The 17,737-nt window shown below is 27.1% G+C and overlaps 1 protein-coding gene across 2 annotated transcripts; it reads left to right on the plus strand.

Annotated features, from left to right (window-relative positions):
• The first annotated feature begins 2,721 nt into the window (after positions 1–2,721).
• LOC113556510 (protein decapentaplegic-like) lies at positions 2,722–14,325 on the plus strand. 2 transcript variants are annotated; one of them, XM_026961485.1, is made up of 7 exons: positions 2,722–3,120; positions 3,279–3,422; positions 9,831–9,932; positions 10,026–10,184; positions 10,445–10,649; positions 10,785–11,011; positions 12,575–14,325. In XM_026961485.1, the coding sequence occupies exons 3-7, from the start codon at positions 9,836–9,838 to the stop codon at positions 12,976–12,978; spliced, it is 1,092 nt and encodes a 363-aa protein (XP_026817286.1). In that variant the 5' UTR covers positions 2,722–3,120; positions 3,279–3,422; positions 9,831–9,835; the 3' UTR covers positions 12,979–14,325. The 2 variants fall into 2 exon arrangements, with proteins under 2 accessions (XP_026817286.1, XP_026817285.1); XM_026961484.1 differs by lacking the exon at positions 3,279–3,422.
• The last annotated feature ends 3,412 nt before the right edge of the window (positions 14,326–17,737 follow it).

A 17,737-nucleotide genomic window follows, 5' to 3' on the forward strand; every position in this document is an offset into this window, starting at 1 on the left:
ACATTATAACGTTTAACAGAAAAAATCAAATAACGTTTAAACGTACAATAACGTTAAAATAAACGAAAACAATATATTTTTTTAAATTTAAGTTCTGCTAAGTTCATGCTTGCTAAACAATATTGCTAGCTACTTAAAGATAGTACCTACTCTGAAAATATAAATTCGAAAATGATTATGACTTTCTCGAATTTGGGCAGAGGTGGTTTGCTCAGAATATACCTAAGCAAAATTTTAAAATTGTTAACATCAATAATATTGGCAAGAATTTCAATATTTTTAAATAACAAAAAAAAAAATTAATATAGATAAATATAATAATATAATGTATATTACACATAATTATTATTTTAACAACTAAAATCGTTTATAATCGTTTGAGTATCTTATTATTTTGTCCACATTTGGATTTCAAATGTCTATAAAAAAAAAATACTGTACATTTTATATTATATTTTTTATTTCAATATTGATACCACTTGCCGGCGTACAAGTATTAAATTGGCCACGAATGGGAAAACATCTCTATCGGTGGGCTTGTATATCAAACAAAACGGTACAAAATTGACACTTTAAATTGATTTAAATGAGACCCGAACCTAATACCTTGCCAAATTGCTAGTCTAATTAAAACGTTAAATTTTTTTATATGCATTTATGAATAGATTTCTTTAAAACTCGATTTCGAGTAAATTTGAATTTAATGTGGTATGCATTATAATAACCTTTTCTTTCAAAAGAATATCAATTAAACGCATGTATGTAGTGTGTAATTTAAGATTTCATACTAAATAAAATAATAAATTTGCTATAAATATTTAATAATTAAATAACTTTGTAGAATTTCAAAATTGCAGATATCAAGAAAGACCACATTTGTCCAATATTTGATCTACGAAATACGAGTCATCCAGTCGTTCAGATATTTCACCGTAAAATATATCGATTATTTTACCTTACACAACAATTTTATGTTTTCCTGTCAATTGTTGGTTATAGCGACATAAGTCAATATTGAAGACATAATATAAGCTTTATTTGAATTATATTGATTATTCATTATTTAAGTTGATAATTAATGTTTATTGAAATATTGTTTGATTCAACGCATGTTAATAATTATTAACATATTCGTAAATTTGAACGTTTAAAGATTGATTGCGTAGTGTTACGGCCCATATAATATTATAATTAATTTATAATCATAATGTTGTTATCATAAGTTCATAAATAATATAAGATTATTTAGGTCGGACTTATATTGTGGTATTATTATTGCAATAGCAGCATACATTTGAATAACAACATTTTTAATATTTTTGAAATCGTATGTATAGTTATCACGGTTTAGTAACTATAGTTTTAGTGTTATATTGTTATTTTTTTTCGTCCATTCATACCACCCATATTCTGATGTATTTCGGAACTACGTATCATGCATTACACAATGAATGTTTAAGAATCATACATTAAATTCGAATCTACTATATTATCAACTATGGCTATAGACTACATGCCGCGTGGCATCAATGTTTACCAGCGGCCTAACGAATTGACTTTAGTCACCATCGCCATTCGTAATATTTTATTATTAATAAAAAGGAACAAAAAAAAAAAGATCACCGTTACCACCCGCTGGCCTATAGTGCCTTTACACATCTGCTTTTACACACTTAGGAAGCAGCTGGACGTCGGCGTCGAGCCGTCTCGTGTCCAAACAACTAAACGAAACGGTTAAACGTATTAACAAAACATAATGTTTTGTACGAATATTCCATTAAGTGATGCACGACGTTTCCTCACAGTATTATTATTATTATTATTTTGGTATAGGCAATCGTCCAGGGAATAGTATATCATAACAGTATAATTTAATTTCACTTTCACGGTATCATAACAGTATATTATATAGACTTTCAGAGATTCATTCGATGACGACGACCAAATCAGAAGCTAGTGAAGTACCTATACGGCAAATTCCAAAATATATTTTATATCTGTTTGTATCAAAATTCTAAACGATAATATTATTACGTTGTATCTACTACTCGAATTTGTATGTATATATATATATATATTTATTGTTGTAGAAACTTGCACAGTTTAACAACAATATTACTGTTTTACCGTGCACTGCGGGTCGCCGCCGTAATGCGACGGTGTAGCCGCTGAGAGGGTTAAAAATAAAAACGATTTCATCGAAGGAGGGAGTGACGTTTTGGTCATCGAGTCTCCGTGGGAACGCGTACAGCAGGCATAAAGCAATACGCGTCTGTCGCATTCCCGCGTCCCTCGTCCGTGCCCATACCATTTTTCTTTTCCCATCTCGAGCACCACAATAATATTATATACGTATATAATAATAATAATAATAATAATAATAATGCACGGCGGCGATGTGCGTTGTAGGACCGCGTGTTGTGTTGCAGCCGCCCAGAAATCTGGTTTCCAGAAATACGAAAACCACGCCCTTTGACCATCGACTCCCCGACGCCGCCGCACGCCGCCGCGCACATACGCACTCACAAAATCCCCGACCATCTCCCCCGCACGACGCGTACAGCCCGGCCGGGCGCCCGTTTGTCTGCCGATTTCCGGCGGTGGCGGCGCGGTCGGTCCGCCGGAGGACGGTCGGTCACACGTGTGGTGTACCCGGGACCGGGTATGTGTATACGCGCGTTTTATTATGTTTATATACGTACACACAATGGACCGGCAATACCCTCCGAGGCCCTGCAGCGGTCATCATTTCGCTGTCAACTCGTTTTCGGTTTGGTCGTGCATTTGTGCGGTGCAGCCACGTCGTCGCAGTGCGCGTCTCGAAAACATAAACACTATTTTGTCGACAATATCGTTTTCATTACACGCGCCGCCGCCATCGGCCGTCCGGACGTTTCTTCGTGGCGTACAAACACGGCTGGCCGGTAGGTTCGGCGGAACGGCAAAGTGCGCGGCACGTCCGAGCAATAATATTGTGATATATCCATCACTGCGTTTCAAGCCGTAACGCAGCCATCGTCGTACCGTCGACGACCACTGAACGCGCGCGGTTTTTTTTCTTCTCCGAAACAACGGCATCGGGCCGGCAGCAGCGTCGCCGTCACACACAACACACACCAGGTAACACGCCAGCGTTCTCGTTTATTATTATTATTATTATTATTATTATAATATCACGTTGCGCGGGGTTGTCGTTGTCGGTCGTTATTAACTGTTATTAGTTTATTACCAATTGGACGTTTCAATGCGTTTTAATATCATGCATATGTATATTATAGTGGTCAAAACGAAAATCATATCAAAGGCTCTCCGTGAATAAGTATGCCACCACTGTGTTAAGGCGATTCGAAACTGACCGTTTTTAAGGAGTTTATACAGTCTATGTGTTTGCGCGCGGCTCGTGTGTACGCGTTCGTATTATAGTAAGTGATCGTTGTAGTGCGTGTGACTGTGTGTAAAATAAATCGCGGAACGCTCCCGTACGTGCACACACATGTCAATAACGCACTATAATGTACGAATATTAACTATTTTATTTTTTATTTTCTCAAAAGTATCAAAATTTTGCCAACCGTATTAACACGTCTAAATACCGTATTACCTACTACGCTAGTTATCGGATTAAATTAAAAAAATATATGGGTATATATTTTAATTCGTCATGAAATTTGTTTGAAAAAGACTTCATTTTTCAAATTAAATATTATGAATATTTTTAAATTCTTAGGATTAACAATTTTTAAGGTTAAAGAGCGATTTGATAAAAGCGGAGAAGTTGTATTCAATTAAACTCCCGATGACAAATTTAAATATTTTTTTCATAAGTTTTTTACGATAATTATATTATAATTATAAAGTTATATTATTATTGCAATTATTATTATCTTATATATACTTGTATGTGTGTTGTTTTTATCAACTATTTAAATTGTAAATTGTATTATGTCTTAAATTCAACATACTTTTCCCCAGAACTATGTGTTCTTCCATATACTTCGAATTACTTCCAAGTACTTCCGTGTACTTCCGTGTACTCCCATAGACTTTCTTAAAATGTCAAGTACAAATTAATGTCTTTGTTCTTCTTTATATTTCTTTTAACTTCCTTATGATTCTAATTCGATTTATATATCTTTCCTGTACTTTCTTTTTAATTTCTTTCCCTATATTTTCTAATACTACTTCCTAGTTCCTTGTACCAACATTTGTATACATACATATTAAAATTGTATACAAAATAATTAAATTAAATCGATGTAAGCTATTGTGTATACATATATTATCATTTAATCATAATTGTTCAAACAACCTATATTGTTCATACGTTATTAATGCAAAATTAATAATGTGGATTGTAGGTCACGATCATAGATAATATAATATAATATTCTAAATCTCTATAATATAGTATGTTATATTATATTATGTATACAAATATGTATAAATTATATGATACAATTTTTAACTTAAAATTCATGAAAAATCGAAGAGGTAAAATCATTTGGATATTTATTATGTGATTTGTTATGACATAGAACAATATTTTTATAAAATTATAATTAAGTAACATAATAATCAATAAATATTTTATTTGAGTGAAAAAAATATAAAATGTTATTTTAAAACTAGTCGACGTATAATTAAACAATAAGTATTTATTTTAACAGAAAATGTAAACAATACAAACTACAATTTCAACAACATATATTTACTGAATAAGAAAATAAAACATTCAATGTGAATGATAATAATAGTGGTAGAATACAAAAATGTTATTTTAATTGTTTGTATATTTTAATAATTTTGAACTTTTCGGATCAATTGTAAAGTTAAACACTTAATCAACACATTGTTTACTTATTTGGCTGGATGTGTAAGTATACTAAAATAAATATAAATAAGTAATCACCATTCAACCATTGTAAATTTCATAAATAAAATAATAATTGACTAAGTGTTTAACTTTAAAGCATTATATTAATGTGATGTGTTAATATTATTAATTTTTTACTTAAGTTGGTGCTAAATTTATTTCTTTAAAATAACAATAAATACAAGTTTTTAATTACAATTGTGTTCAATGCCTAAAGATATTTTTTGACATCTAAATCATTATAATGGATATCGTTATATTTTATTGCTTATTTAGGGCGCTACATTTATCAATATCAGTAACAGCTCATTTTCATAAAAATTGATCCCTTAATAAATGATTAAATAAGTAAAATATTTTACCATCGATCGTATAATAAATATGTACGCTGTTGTATACGCTACACAAAAACTAGACGTACATGACATACATTTATCGGTTTACAAATCTTCAAACGAATAAATATATTGACATCTACGGTAAAAGTTTATTTAATTATCCTTTAAGTGATCACACAATAATGTGTACCATACAAATGGATAATTTAACAAGATCCCACGGGATTTACACTTTATAATCCTAAGGTCACTTTACTCCAGAATAACAGACCACCATAACGAGTACAGGAAGAGAAATAAACTATAGCAGTGTTTTTCTACCTTTTACAAAAGTGTTTTCTTACAAACGCCTTAATACACACACTCAAAAAAAGAGTAAAAGTTGTTTATTTAAAAAAAAAAATAAACTCTCCATTAAAACAAACTGAAATATAATAAATTCAATCTCACAAAACAATTAATTTGTAAATAACTGGTTGTTAGATGACATACCTCGCGAAATGCTTGACAGACCTGCTCTTGTCGTTACCATCGCCTTACAAAGGTAGTTATTACAATTTTGCTGACTCGATATTTGTTGGTTTCTGCTTCATATTAAATAATAATTTGTGTGTAATAGGTATACTATTTTTAAAACCACTCGTATACACAAAAAATACTTTTTATGTTATTTTCAATAGTTTAACAATATTAATGTTATACAAGATTGGATGTTAAAATGTAATAAAATAATATATCATTTAATAATAATGATTTATTAATTTTCAACAAGAATATTTACAGAGAGTATTATTGTATTAATATAATATATTAATGATTTATCATAATTTATTTTTAAATATTATTTGAAAATAACAGCAAAAACATGCAATATATTAAGATATTATTGAATATATATTTTAAAAGATAATTTAATGTTGTATGCAGTTTTTAATATGTGAATTATAAGCGTTACCCCAGAATGCAATATATATATATAGGATACTATTGATTGTACTAGAGATTTATATAGATACTGTTGTTTTAACATTAACAGTTAAGATATTTTTTAAGCATTTAAATACAGAAAAAAATGTTCGAACCGACATTATTAATTTATCAATGTGGACATTCCATTTTAAAAATTCATCAAAACGTATTCCTAAATATTTTACAGTGTGAGTTGTATTAATAACAGGATAGACACAATTATTTCTATAATTTAGATATGAGACTGTGTGAAATATTAATTTATCAAAATTCAAATTTTTGTTACTTCTAAAATGTATAAAGTTAGATTTAGAGAGATTAAATTGTAAAAAATTATTGCCGAACAAATTTTTAATTAAGTTAATTCCTGTATTAGCATCAGCAAAACACAATATTTTATTTCCAAAATGTTGGTTAAATAAGCCATTAATATATATTATAAAAAGTAATGGTCGAAGTACAGTCCCATGAGGTACTAAATAATTAATTAATTGATCATGATTATAAACATTTTTAATTTTAACTTATATTACTAATAATGTATGATTTTAGTATTTTAATGGAATTCCTCTTATTCCACAGTATTCAATTTTTTTTTAACAATATAATATGATCCACAGAATCAGAGGCATTTTTTAAGTCTAAAAATATACCAATAGTATGCTTTTTAAATCAAGATTGTCATAATTAAATGTAGTAACACTGTACATTATTCACGGATAATTTATTATTAAAACCAAATTGGTTTTCATTAAAAATGTATGTTCATTTCAAAAATAAACAAGTTTACATTTTATACATTTTTCAAGTATATTAGCTATACTTAATGTTAGAGTAATTGGTCTATAATTATTAAAACTTCCTATATCACCATTTTTATAAAGCGGTATAACTATTGACTTTTTAAAGCTAGAAGGAAATTCATAAGTTTTAAATCATTTATTGAAAATAATTCACAAAGTTAGAGATAAATTATTCGCGGTATTTTTCATTATATTATTAGTCAAAAAAACCTTCATAATACGATGAACGATCTTTGAATTTCATAATCATGTTAGTTATTTTTTTAGAGTTTAAAGTCAACAGGACTTAAAAAATTGAGTTTTCAATATGACATTTATAATTTAACTCATTAAATGTTTTGTATCTTAAAACCTTCAACATTAATATTAGAGGCTACATTAACTCCGACATTAACAAAAAAATAACTTAAAATATTAGTAACTTCTTTCGTATTATCGGTAAGTCTACCCATCTCATCCTTTATTTAATTAATGTTAGTTTATGTATTAACTTTGGTATTAGAAGCTATTTTTATAAGTTCCCATACTTATTTTGAATTATTACCAGCTAATTCAATTTGTTTTTTATTAGATGTTTTTCTAGCAATTTTAATTAAGTTATTTAGTACATTTCTGTTATTAATATAATACTTTTTATGATGCAAATTAAAAGGTTGACGTTTCGTTGTACTATACAATTTTTCTCTAATATTGTTATGGAAATAACAAGACCCAAAGAAATCCAAAGTTTAAGTTTGCACTCATTTTTATTGTTCTTTTTTTTTTGTTTTCTTTGTAGTTATTATAAGATGATACAATTAAATCATTTATTTTATTATTAAAAAATATCTATCGCATTATCAACGTTTTTATTTTATAGTAGAGTATCCCAATCTCCAATTAGATGCTTCAAATCAATATTTTTGAACTTAACTTTTAATTAATTGTTAGCCTTGGTATCACGAATTTTTACATCATCAATATTAATATTTAATATTAAACTAAAATAATCAGTAATGTTATTACGTAACATATAAGATGAGATATCTTTGGAACTAAAATTTTTTATAAAAGGGGATCAATACTTGTATTAGAATGACTAGAAGTTCTTGTAGGATTATTATAAGTAGAGTAAAAAGTATTGCTTTATAAAATATTCAAGTAATCAACTGTTTCCATACCTATTATTTGTTAAAATATCAATATTAATATCACCACACAAGATATGATTATAATTTTAATTAAAATGTGATAAGTATTCATTTAAACATAATAAAAAAAAATGTCCAAATTATAACTAGGTGATCTATATAATCCAGTTAGAAAAAACAGTAAATGAACTTTAACAATACCTATTTAAATAGAATTACAAATTGATAAAATTTTTCTCTGGACGGTTTTTATTTTACAATTATTATTTACAAAGATAGATAAACCATCTGATTTGTTTAGCATGCAGAGAGCATGTATTGCTTCATAACCATTTATTATAAAAATAATATCATCCGTTAGCTAAGTCTCACTCAATACTATAACATCAAACAATCCAAACATAATATGATCAATAGACCTTAACAATAATAAAAGTGCATTTAAATTAGCTTTGAAGCTTCTAATATTGAGGCAAAAAATGGAAAGACTATTTTTATATAAACACTTATTTTCTAAAAATAAATATTTACAGTTTGTACATTATTTATACCGTTTAATTCATGTAAAAAATTATGAACATTGTTAATAGTCATGATATAACTTGTATACATAACAAAAATAAGAAAAGATATTTAAAATAAGGTAGGTTCAAGTATCGTTAATTACACCCATAACTTACGTATTTTATTATCAGTATCTATATCTTTTAATTGATAAAAAGTAATAATTTTATTTCCCATTTGACCACCATTCTTCCTCATCGAAATACCGCTCGAATTGGCCGAATTATATTTGAAACCATATTACGTTCCAACAAGTTTTGTCAACCACCGAAGTGGCGAAGTTTCTTATTTTTGAAAGAAGTTGAGATCATTATTGTACAGTCTTTGATTACTGAATTTAGAAGATAAACCATTAGCTATAATAAATGATTTTATTTTAAATTTTCGGACGTTTTTTCATCACATTAACAATTTTGTTTTTTATGTTTTTATTTTTAAAGCATACAATTATAATGCTGTTTAATCTTATAGAACCTTTAGTACGATAGGAACATTAGGAACTAACAACATCATTGGATTCAAAACGTACATTTAATTATTTAGGTATAACATCTAATAATGTCTACAGTAAATGTATAATAAGAAAAATAAAATAAATTGTTGTAAATAATTATGTTAAAATAATAAGAAATTAATAAAACTTTTTAATAAACTAGTAAGTTGCATAGGTAACGGAACAGCTTAAAAGTTAAAACTTGAAGGGTATGTGTATAAACCAAAAATCACTCAATTTAAAAGCGGAATTCGTTTTATTTCACGTTATATTACGTAACATAAATTTCGAAAACAACAATCGACGATAGCGATAACTGATGATATAATAAACAATTTAAATATGATAGAATTGTTTCGAACCTTATTTTAAATAACGAGACTACGTTTAAAAGGTACAAGCAAAAATTAATAATAACAAATAATATTAGAACCACGCGCACTGAATTATTTCCAATATTTATAGATTGATATCAAGTTATTTAAAATGTAATAAACTAATAACTAATAAAAAATGTACGTAGTTTTTTATTGTACTTAAATATGATGTATACGTTATTTAAAATTAATAGATAATATATTTTGTATTTAAATTTTAAATAATATTTTACATGTGTATATTGTACACCGTTTGACATTAATATGATTTTTTGGAATTTAGATACAATGATTATTTTACTAGTGTTATTGTCTATGCTACACACCGGATTGGCGGAAATTACCGGATACGATGAAACGGAAAAAAACTTACTCACAAAATTAGGTAAAATTTATTTTGTACAATTATTATTGCAATAATAATTTCAATCACAATTGAGTGGAAATAATTGTATTGAATTATCGATTTATTATAAAGGTTTAAATCGAAGACCTGCAACAGAAACAAACGTAAAGATACCACCTGCCACTATGGAGCTGTATAAATCGATGTTAGAACAAAATATGACAACACATTTTTCTCTTCCTGGTTTGCATACAACGTCTGCTAATACTGTTAGAGCTTACGCCAACAAAGGTGAAAATAAAGTTTTTCATATTATATAGTGTATTTATTACCTATGTATTATTATTTATACATTAAGTATATAATATCTGAATTACGTAAAAAGTTAACATTTATGTTTAATACTTACCTTTATAATATTTTTTCAAAATAAAATAGATTAATACTAATTTATATTGAATATTACATTACCCTAAGCTAATATATTTTAGTATAACATTCCGACACTCGTATATTTGATGAAATTAACTATAACGGTTATATTTGTACAGGATCAACTCCAATTAATGCTAAGTCTAAAAAATATAGGCTACAGTTCGATATAGATTCTCTACCAGAAGGAGACCAGGTTAAAGCTGCTGAAATTCGTTTTACAATGAAATACGATCAAGTACTACGCAATGAAGAATCTATTCATGTGATTATACATGATATAATCAAACCTGGCACAAAGGGTCTATCAAAACCTGTTCTCAGGTAATTATAAACAATTAAGCAAATAATATTACTATAGTAGGTTTAATTAATATAATAATATGTAATACGTGTATATACATTTTTGATTGTTAATTGAATAATTATTAAATATATGTCATATTTGTATATTTATAGAGTTATCGAATCGAAATCAATTAATATGTCAACAATTTCAAAGACCGAAAGTTTTGACGTAACACCTTTTATAGAAAGACTGACGAAGAACAATTTCAAAGACAACCATGGTATGTTAGTACAATGTGTCACAGAGTCTGGTAGTCACACACATTTGCTCAGCGTATTTGATTTTGTATCACCTGAAAATACATTGCTATTGGTTTATACCGACGACGGGACAATTAGTAAGTATAATTATGTTCTCACTATAAGATTAACCAGATATCGATATTTGTTGCGAATATAAGTACATCAAAACTAGGCTAAATATTTGAAACGGTCCGGTTTTCCTGAACGCGAGAGTTTTTTAATGCTTTTAAATACAATTAATTATTCAAAATTATTTTCTTAATTATTAATCTCTAAATTTTGTACAATCAAAATTTTGTTTTTTTGAGTTAAGGCTACAGTTTGATAGCGACGATAGCTTTTGTTTTTCTCTACAAAACTGAAAATGCTATACTGCCACAAGTCGTAGCCGGTGTTTCCGGTGACAAAAACCATGTGAGTTGCGGACGAAATCTAAAAAGGTAACATACGAATTGCGGACAAAAATATAACATAACTGTGGACAAATTTCAATTATTATTTTTGATATAACGATTGTGGACATTGGGAAATTACTGTTTGATAATGACGATATTGAGACGGCTGTCAAAAAAATAAAAATATTCATGGTAATTTTAAAAATAACAATTGTTCTTTTGCAAAACACAAATATTTTTAACTACACTTACCAATTTTTTTAATGGCTTGTCCTAAGTCCTGAAAAAGTGGTGAAAGGAAAATATATTTGTGTCCGCAACTCACGTGGTTTTTATTTAAAAAAAACTCTATACACAATTAGTATTATGACAACGAAACTCGTATCCACAAATATTATTATACTATAATATTGATCTGAAAAATTCGTCCGCAACTAGTACGTGTCTGTCGTAGCATGTATTTTCAATTTTGTGTCATTATTGAATGTATTAATTTAGTAGCAGATAACATTTTAAAATTGAATTTTCACCAAACTATGTTTTTTAGGTTGTGACGGTATTGTACCAAAGGTGTGATTAATTATTAAGCATTAACGTTTGTTCCGAATTGTATTCAATATTATACACATCAATTGGATTCGAAACCATCTATTTTTAAGTAGTTTTATTTACTATGTTTGTGCGTTTGGGTTGTGTAAATGTGTATATAGAATTGTAGACGAAGTGATCATTTTAGTGTGTATTTAATGTGTAAAACAATTAGCGGAGCGCTCGTATACGTAACACGTCATTATAATTCATTACAATTATATATTTTTTTTTATTCAACATTAGCAGCAATTTTCTAATCGTATTCATTATAGCATATTTATTCGATATAACATTTATGAGTAACATCATTTAATTTGTAATTCAATTTATTTAAATATACATCTCGAAATATTTAATAATTGATTTTCTCTAATAATATTATTAATATTTTTAAATACTAAATAGTTTATACTAAATAAAAAAAAAAAAATTATCTAAACTTCATGACGAATTAAAATATGTTTTCATTGTTTTCGGAAGCTTTATCCGATTACTAGGAAAATCTATACAGTAGTCAAGAGATAGGTTTATTTTTGTAATGACGTGGACGGGATGAAATCCCGTTAAACTCGAATTACTACCAAAGTTTTATGTCACAATGTTGATTGTTATTCAAACATGTGATTAATTATATAATTAATAATAATATTGTGTTATTGAATCGTTGTGTAGGCGACAGTAGCACGATGGAACGGATGTTGCAGCGGAGCAAACGGTCGGCAGACCAAGTAGCGGGGCCGCAGAAGAAAGCGAAAAAGAAGAAGATCTGCCAACGGTATTCGATGTACGTGGATTTTAAAGAAATCGGGTTCAGCGATTGGATCCAAGCTCCGCCGGGATATGACGCGTTCTACTGTCACGGGGAGTGTACGTTCCCGTTGGCTAATCACATCAACGCGTCCAACCACGCGGTTATGCAGACGCTGATAAACTCGTATAATCCGGCTACAGTTTCCCGGGCGTGTTGCGTGCCGACCAAGTTGAGTACACTGACGTTGCTCTATACGGATGACGATGGAAAGATCGTGTTGAAAAACTACCCGGACATGACCGTCGAGGAGTGCGGATGTAGATAATAGCGGCAGTTATTACACGATTGCTATACTTTTCGATACGACGTCAGAACGCGCCTGCGACATAATATTATTATATATACAGTAAAAACTCTTTAAAACGAAACTCGTTACGACGAAAAACTCTATATCACATAAAATATATTACATTATAATAGTTGGTTTGATCTATGGTCTATTATATAATTCTGATACCCTCTCTATTACGAAATATCTCCACATATAACGTAAGAAACCTCTCAGTCCCTTCAAATTCGTTATACAGAGTTTTCACTGTAACTGTATTATAATAATACCTTAGTATATATACATGTATTTACAAGACGAATCACTAAGCATACTCTCCCTCTTTTTCATCTTCGATAATGCAATCATTCAAAATCTGATTATTGGAATTTTCTAGTTATAATTAAATATTTAAAATTACCATATTTTCTAATTTTTGTGATTTATGTGTGGTTTATGTGGAGTGTCCTGTGGATATACAAACTCCTACATAATTTGTAAAAATGGTTTGAGTATAATAAATATTATATGAAATAAATTTTCATCTATTTTATATATCCGAAAACCATTTCTAATATTGTTATTATAAACATTTTATTAACTAAGAAACTACTCGTTCAAATCTTGAAATAGATTGTTAAAATATATAATAAACATTATTAACTTAATAAATTACAGGACAAAATTGTGTGTTCTGATTTGAAAAACATAATTTTGTTTCGCCATAGAACACTCCTTAGAAATTTGAAAATAATTTATTATTTAAATTAAAGTATTAATAAATTCAAAAAATTAGAAATTTAATGAATTATTTAATTCAAAATTGGGGAGAGCATGCGAGGCGAAGTACAATAAAAAAAAAATCATTATCTCAATTTTAAGCCGGATATGGTAGATATAACCACATATTAATATGACATATAATATAATATATCTGATATATATTTTATATGTGCGTATGGGTATTTCCACTTAGCCAAAAGTTTTTAGCCTGAAAGTTTAAAATACAACAAATTTTTTACTGTTTTAGCTGTACCTACATTGTTGATATAAATAAATATGTATAATGCAGTATAAACATCAGTATCAAATATTTTTTTTTCAGTAACATGTTAATATTTGTACAAAAAGAATACTTGTAAATACGTACAAATCGATATAATTGTAAAAAATAAATTATAAGTCTAGTCCAAAGCAAATACAAATCGGTTTTAATGTAAAATAACTATGATGATTGTGTCTTGGACATGTTTTGTATGTTGAACATATACGACAACCTTATATTAATTATTGTTACTATGATTTCTATTCCTATTATACATTTAAGTAATTTGTTAATATTTTGTTTTCATTGTTATTTTATTAAATGTAACTGCATTGTACATTTTTTTTATTACTATTATTATTATTATTATTATTATTATTTGAAAGCTGTGTGTTTTAGTAACAGTATTGTATGTAGATGTAGATAAGTATTATTAAAAATATTTATTTTAACATAATATTAGTCTTTTATGTTTGTAACGCCACGGAAGTAAGCATCCCCTATTAATATTAAGTTTTTCAAACTTTCCAATCTTTAATATCAACAAATAATATTAAAAATATTAACCTAATTTGACTTAAGTACAGCAAAAGTGTGAACATTTATTTGGAGTTGAAATATGTATTCAAAAATATATGGAAGTACCTATTAACGACGTTATTTATCTTTTACATAAATAATTCCGTCCAAATTTGAACTTAATATGTCTATAAAATATAATTTGTGTTCATAATTTTTAGATTTTATTGTTATAATAAGAAATATTTAAGAAGAATCTTGTATTAAATCATCAAAAATTACATATAAATCAAACAATTTTCACAAAGTCTTAACTACAAAATAATTTGCAATTTCAAAACTTGCTCACAAGAAATTGAAATGGCTTTCCGATAGAATTTTTTTTGTATGGATTGAAAAATATTTTAGTTAGTATAACAGGTGTTGGCTTGAAATAATTATCCCAAGGTGTATTTTAATATTTGTACAGTTATGTTATTATAGTATCATGTATATAGTGACAGAAAATCTAAATATCAATCTAATTTGTATTTTACGCAGAAGGTCATTAAGAGTATGAATATTTATATGTAATGAAAATATATATTCATGCATATACAGTTGTAAAATATATCTAAAAAGTAAAAATATTTATCCCGAATAAAAAAAATTTTAAAGAAATAATATAGAAATAATGTTCATAAAATATACGACATATTATTTGAAATAATCGTAGTATGGATGATTATAAATATAAATTTACAATTTCCGGACAAGCTTTATCATATTTTAAGATTAGACTTACTTAACAAATTTTATCAATATGTCTGGAAACTTTTATAGACTACTTTTCAAGCATGTAAACTCCTCTAAATCTATGATTACATTTTATTAATAATAATGTTCATCGACATCAAAACTTAAATTCTACTCTGAACTCAACTATCGTTGAAATGAAGTATTAATAAAAATTATATTAGTAAAAATATTCGTTTTTATTGGATTTTATTATATAGTTAAATCAAAAAAATTTTTATGTCCAACTTATCTTTGGTAAAATAATATTCTTTTAAATTATTTTAACATATTATTTATGTTTTTTAATACTTTAATAATAATTATCAATGTTTATTTACTATGTTTCTAATAACAATAATAGATAGTTATTTAATAATAAATCTAAGAATAATACTAAATACTTATTTAAGTAGATCCTTAAGATGGAGATATTTAAATATTTTAATTATTATTTAACTTAATTGACAAAATGTTTTTAATCAAACATAGAATTATCGGATAGAAAAAATATAAATGACAAGTTACAACATTTTCGTTATTTTTTTTTTTTTTTGTTACAACAAATTATAATTTATTGGGTATGATTTAATTTTTTATTAGAAATGTTATTGTGTATAGTAGGTTACGAGTATCTAATACGTAAAGAATATAGAAGAAACACCAACTATAATAATACCTAGTTAGTATAAAGTACTATATAAATTATGTAAACACTTCAAACTTTCAACCATATAAAAATAATTTAAAAATTAAGATTAATCAGCACTAAAATACTTTAAATACTAACACAATAAAATGAATAGCTATAAAAACAGCAAAACTATTACGCTATGAGTGTGGACGTAGCGAGTGTAGGGTGGGGGAAATTGCCCTCCTCTTGCACTTCAAACAAAATTATATTTCTTACGCCTTATAAATTGAATTTTAATGATTTAAAATTGGCTACGCCGCTGTGCCATCTGGTTTGGGATTTTCAATTTTGATCACAATAAACGATTGATTCTATAAACCAGTGATCACATGAAACGGAACTCTCTGTATATGTAAAATAATTTACCCTGAATAAAAAATACATGAAAGAAATTATTTTATTTAAAACAGTAATACAATAAATTGTACCTATCATTTGATCATTTGATTTGCAAAATACAATTTCCTGATAAACACTGTCACTTTTTTTAGATCAAATTTAACGAATAAATTAAATTGATATTTCCGGAAACTTTTAGAGGCCACTGCTCAAGCGTATCAACTACTCTAAATTTATGAATGCATTTTAAAATTCAAAACTTCCCATCACTTTTAATGTTGTAGACTTATAACATTATCGAATATATTGTTGCAATAAAGTATAAAAAAACGATAATAGTAAAAATATTCTTTCTTATTGGATATTCATATTTAGTTCAATCAAAAAACGTTTATATGCATAATTTGCCTTTGGTAAAATATTATCGTGTTTTCTTTTATTTTTAACATATTACTTATATTTGTTAATGTTACAATAACAATTGTATGTTTATTTATGAATTTTTAGTAAAAATGTTTTGTAATTTATTTTTATTATTACAGGAAGAATACCGTACAGTATTTGAGAAAGTATATGCATGTCAATCAAAAAATATAGTTCAATTTAATGTTTATTTTAATAAAAGAACATCAAATATAACTGAACTAAAAGGAAATTTCTCAATAGCGATGCCTTTTGACGATAGTTTTACAATAAGTAAATATTTAATAATGATTGTAAATATAATACTTATTCGACTGGGTTCTTAAGGGGATTGGAAGCGGTGATTTTCAATCTTTATCTTACACACGTAGAATATAGGAAAAATAGCTATACGTGCCTGACAAAAATTAAGGTACTTCTAGTTGTTCGATTTAAAATATGTAAAGACGATTGAATTGGTATACAAGTTTACCTTGCATTGGTCGAAGCATATTTTTAATATTTTTGATACATTTATTAATAAAAATTGACAAATTTATAAAATTTAAAATATTTATTCTCATCAAAATATTTATTTTAAACAATAAAACAATCGAAAAAGTGCTTCGACCGATGCAAAGTAAACTTGTATACTAATTAAAACATCTTTCTATATTTTAAATAGAACAACTAGAAGTAACTTAATTTTTCTCAGGCGTATATCTATGTTACACGTGTGTTAGACAAGACAGAAAATTACCGCTTCCAATCCCCTTGAAAAGTATAAAATGGTGATATTTTATTTATCTGAATTTCATTGATCGATGTCACTTATTAATCACGGATTTATTGAATAGAAAACATTTTTATCGAAGCTATACATTTTATAACAATACCTATTTTATCTTTCGAAATACAAAATTTGTTATAATACAGTTAAATAAAGTATCACGAAGATTGAATATTTGTAGTTAATCATATTA

The sequence above is a fragment of the Rhopalosiphum maidis genome, chromosome 3 (genome assembly GCF_003676215.2).
Source record: "Rhopalosiphum maidis isolate BTI-1 chromosome 3, ASM367621v3, whole genome shotgun sequence".
Taxonomy (NCBI): Eukaryota; Metazoa; Arthropoda; class Insecta; order Hemiptera; family Aphididae; genus Rhopalosiphum; species Rhopalosiphum maidis.

Bases quoted from the DNA above. Each gene is read 5' to 3' on its own strand.
- LOC113556510 (XM_026961485.1), top strand. From the start codon at position 9,836: ATGATTATTTTACTAGTGTTATTGTCTATGCTACACACCGGATTGGCG. The intron at 10,650-10,784 runs GTAATTATAAAC...GTATATTTATAG, and splicing joins CTATCAAAACCTGTTCTCAG to AGTTATCGAATCGAAATCAA. The intron at 11,012-12,574 runs GTAAGTATAATT...ATCGTTGTGTAG, and splicing joins TACCGACGACGGGACAATTA to GCGACAGTAGCACGATGGAA.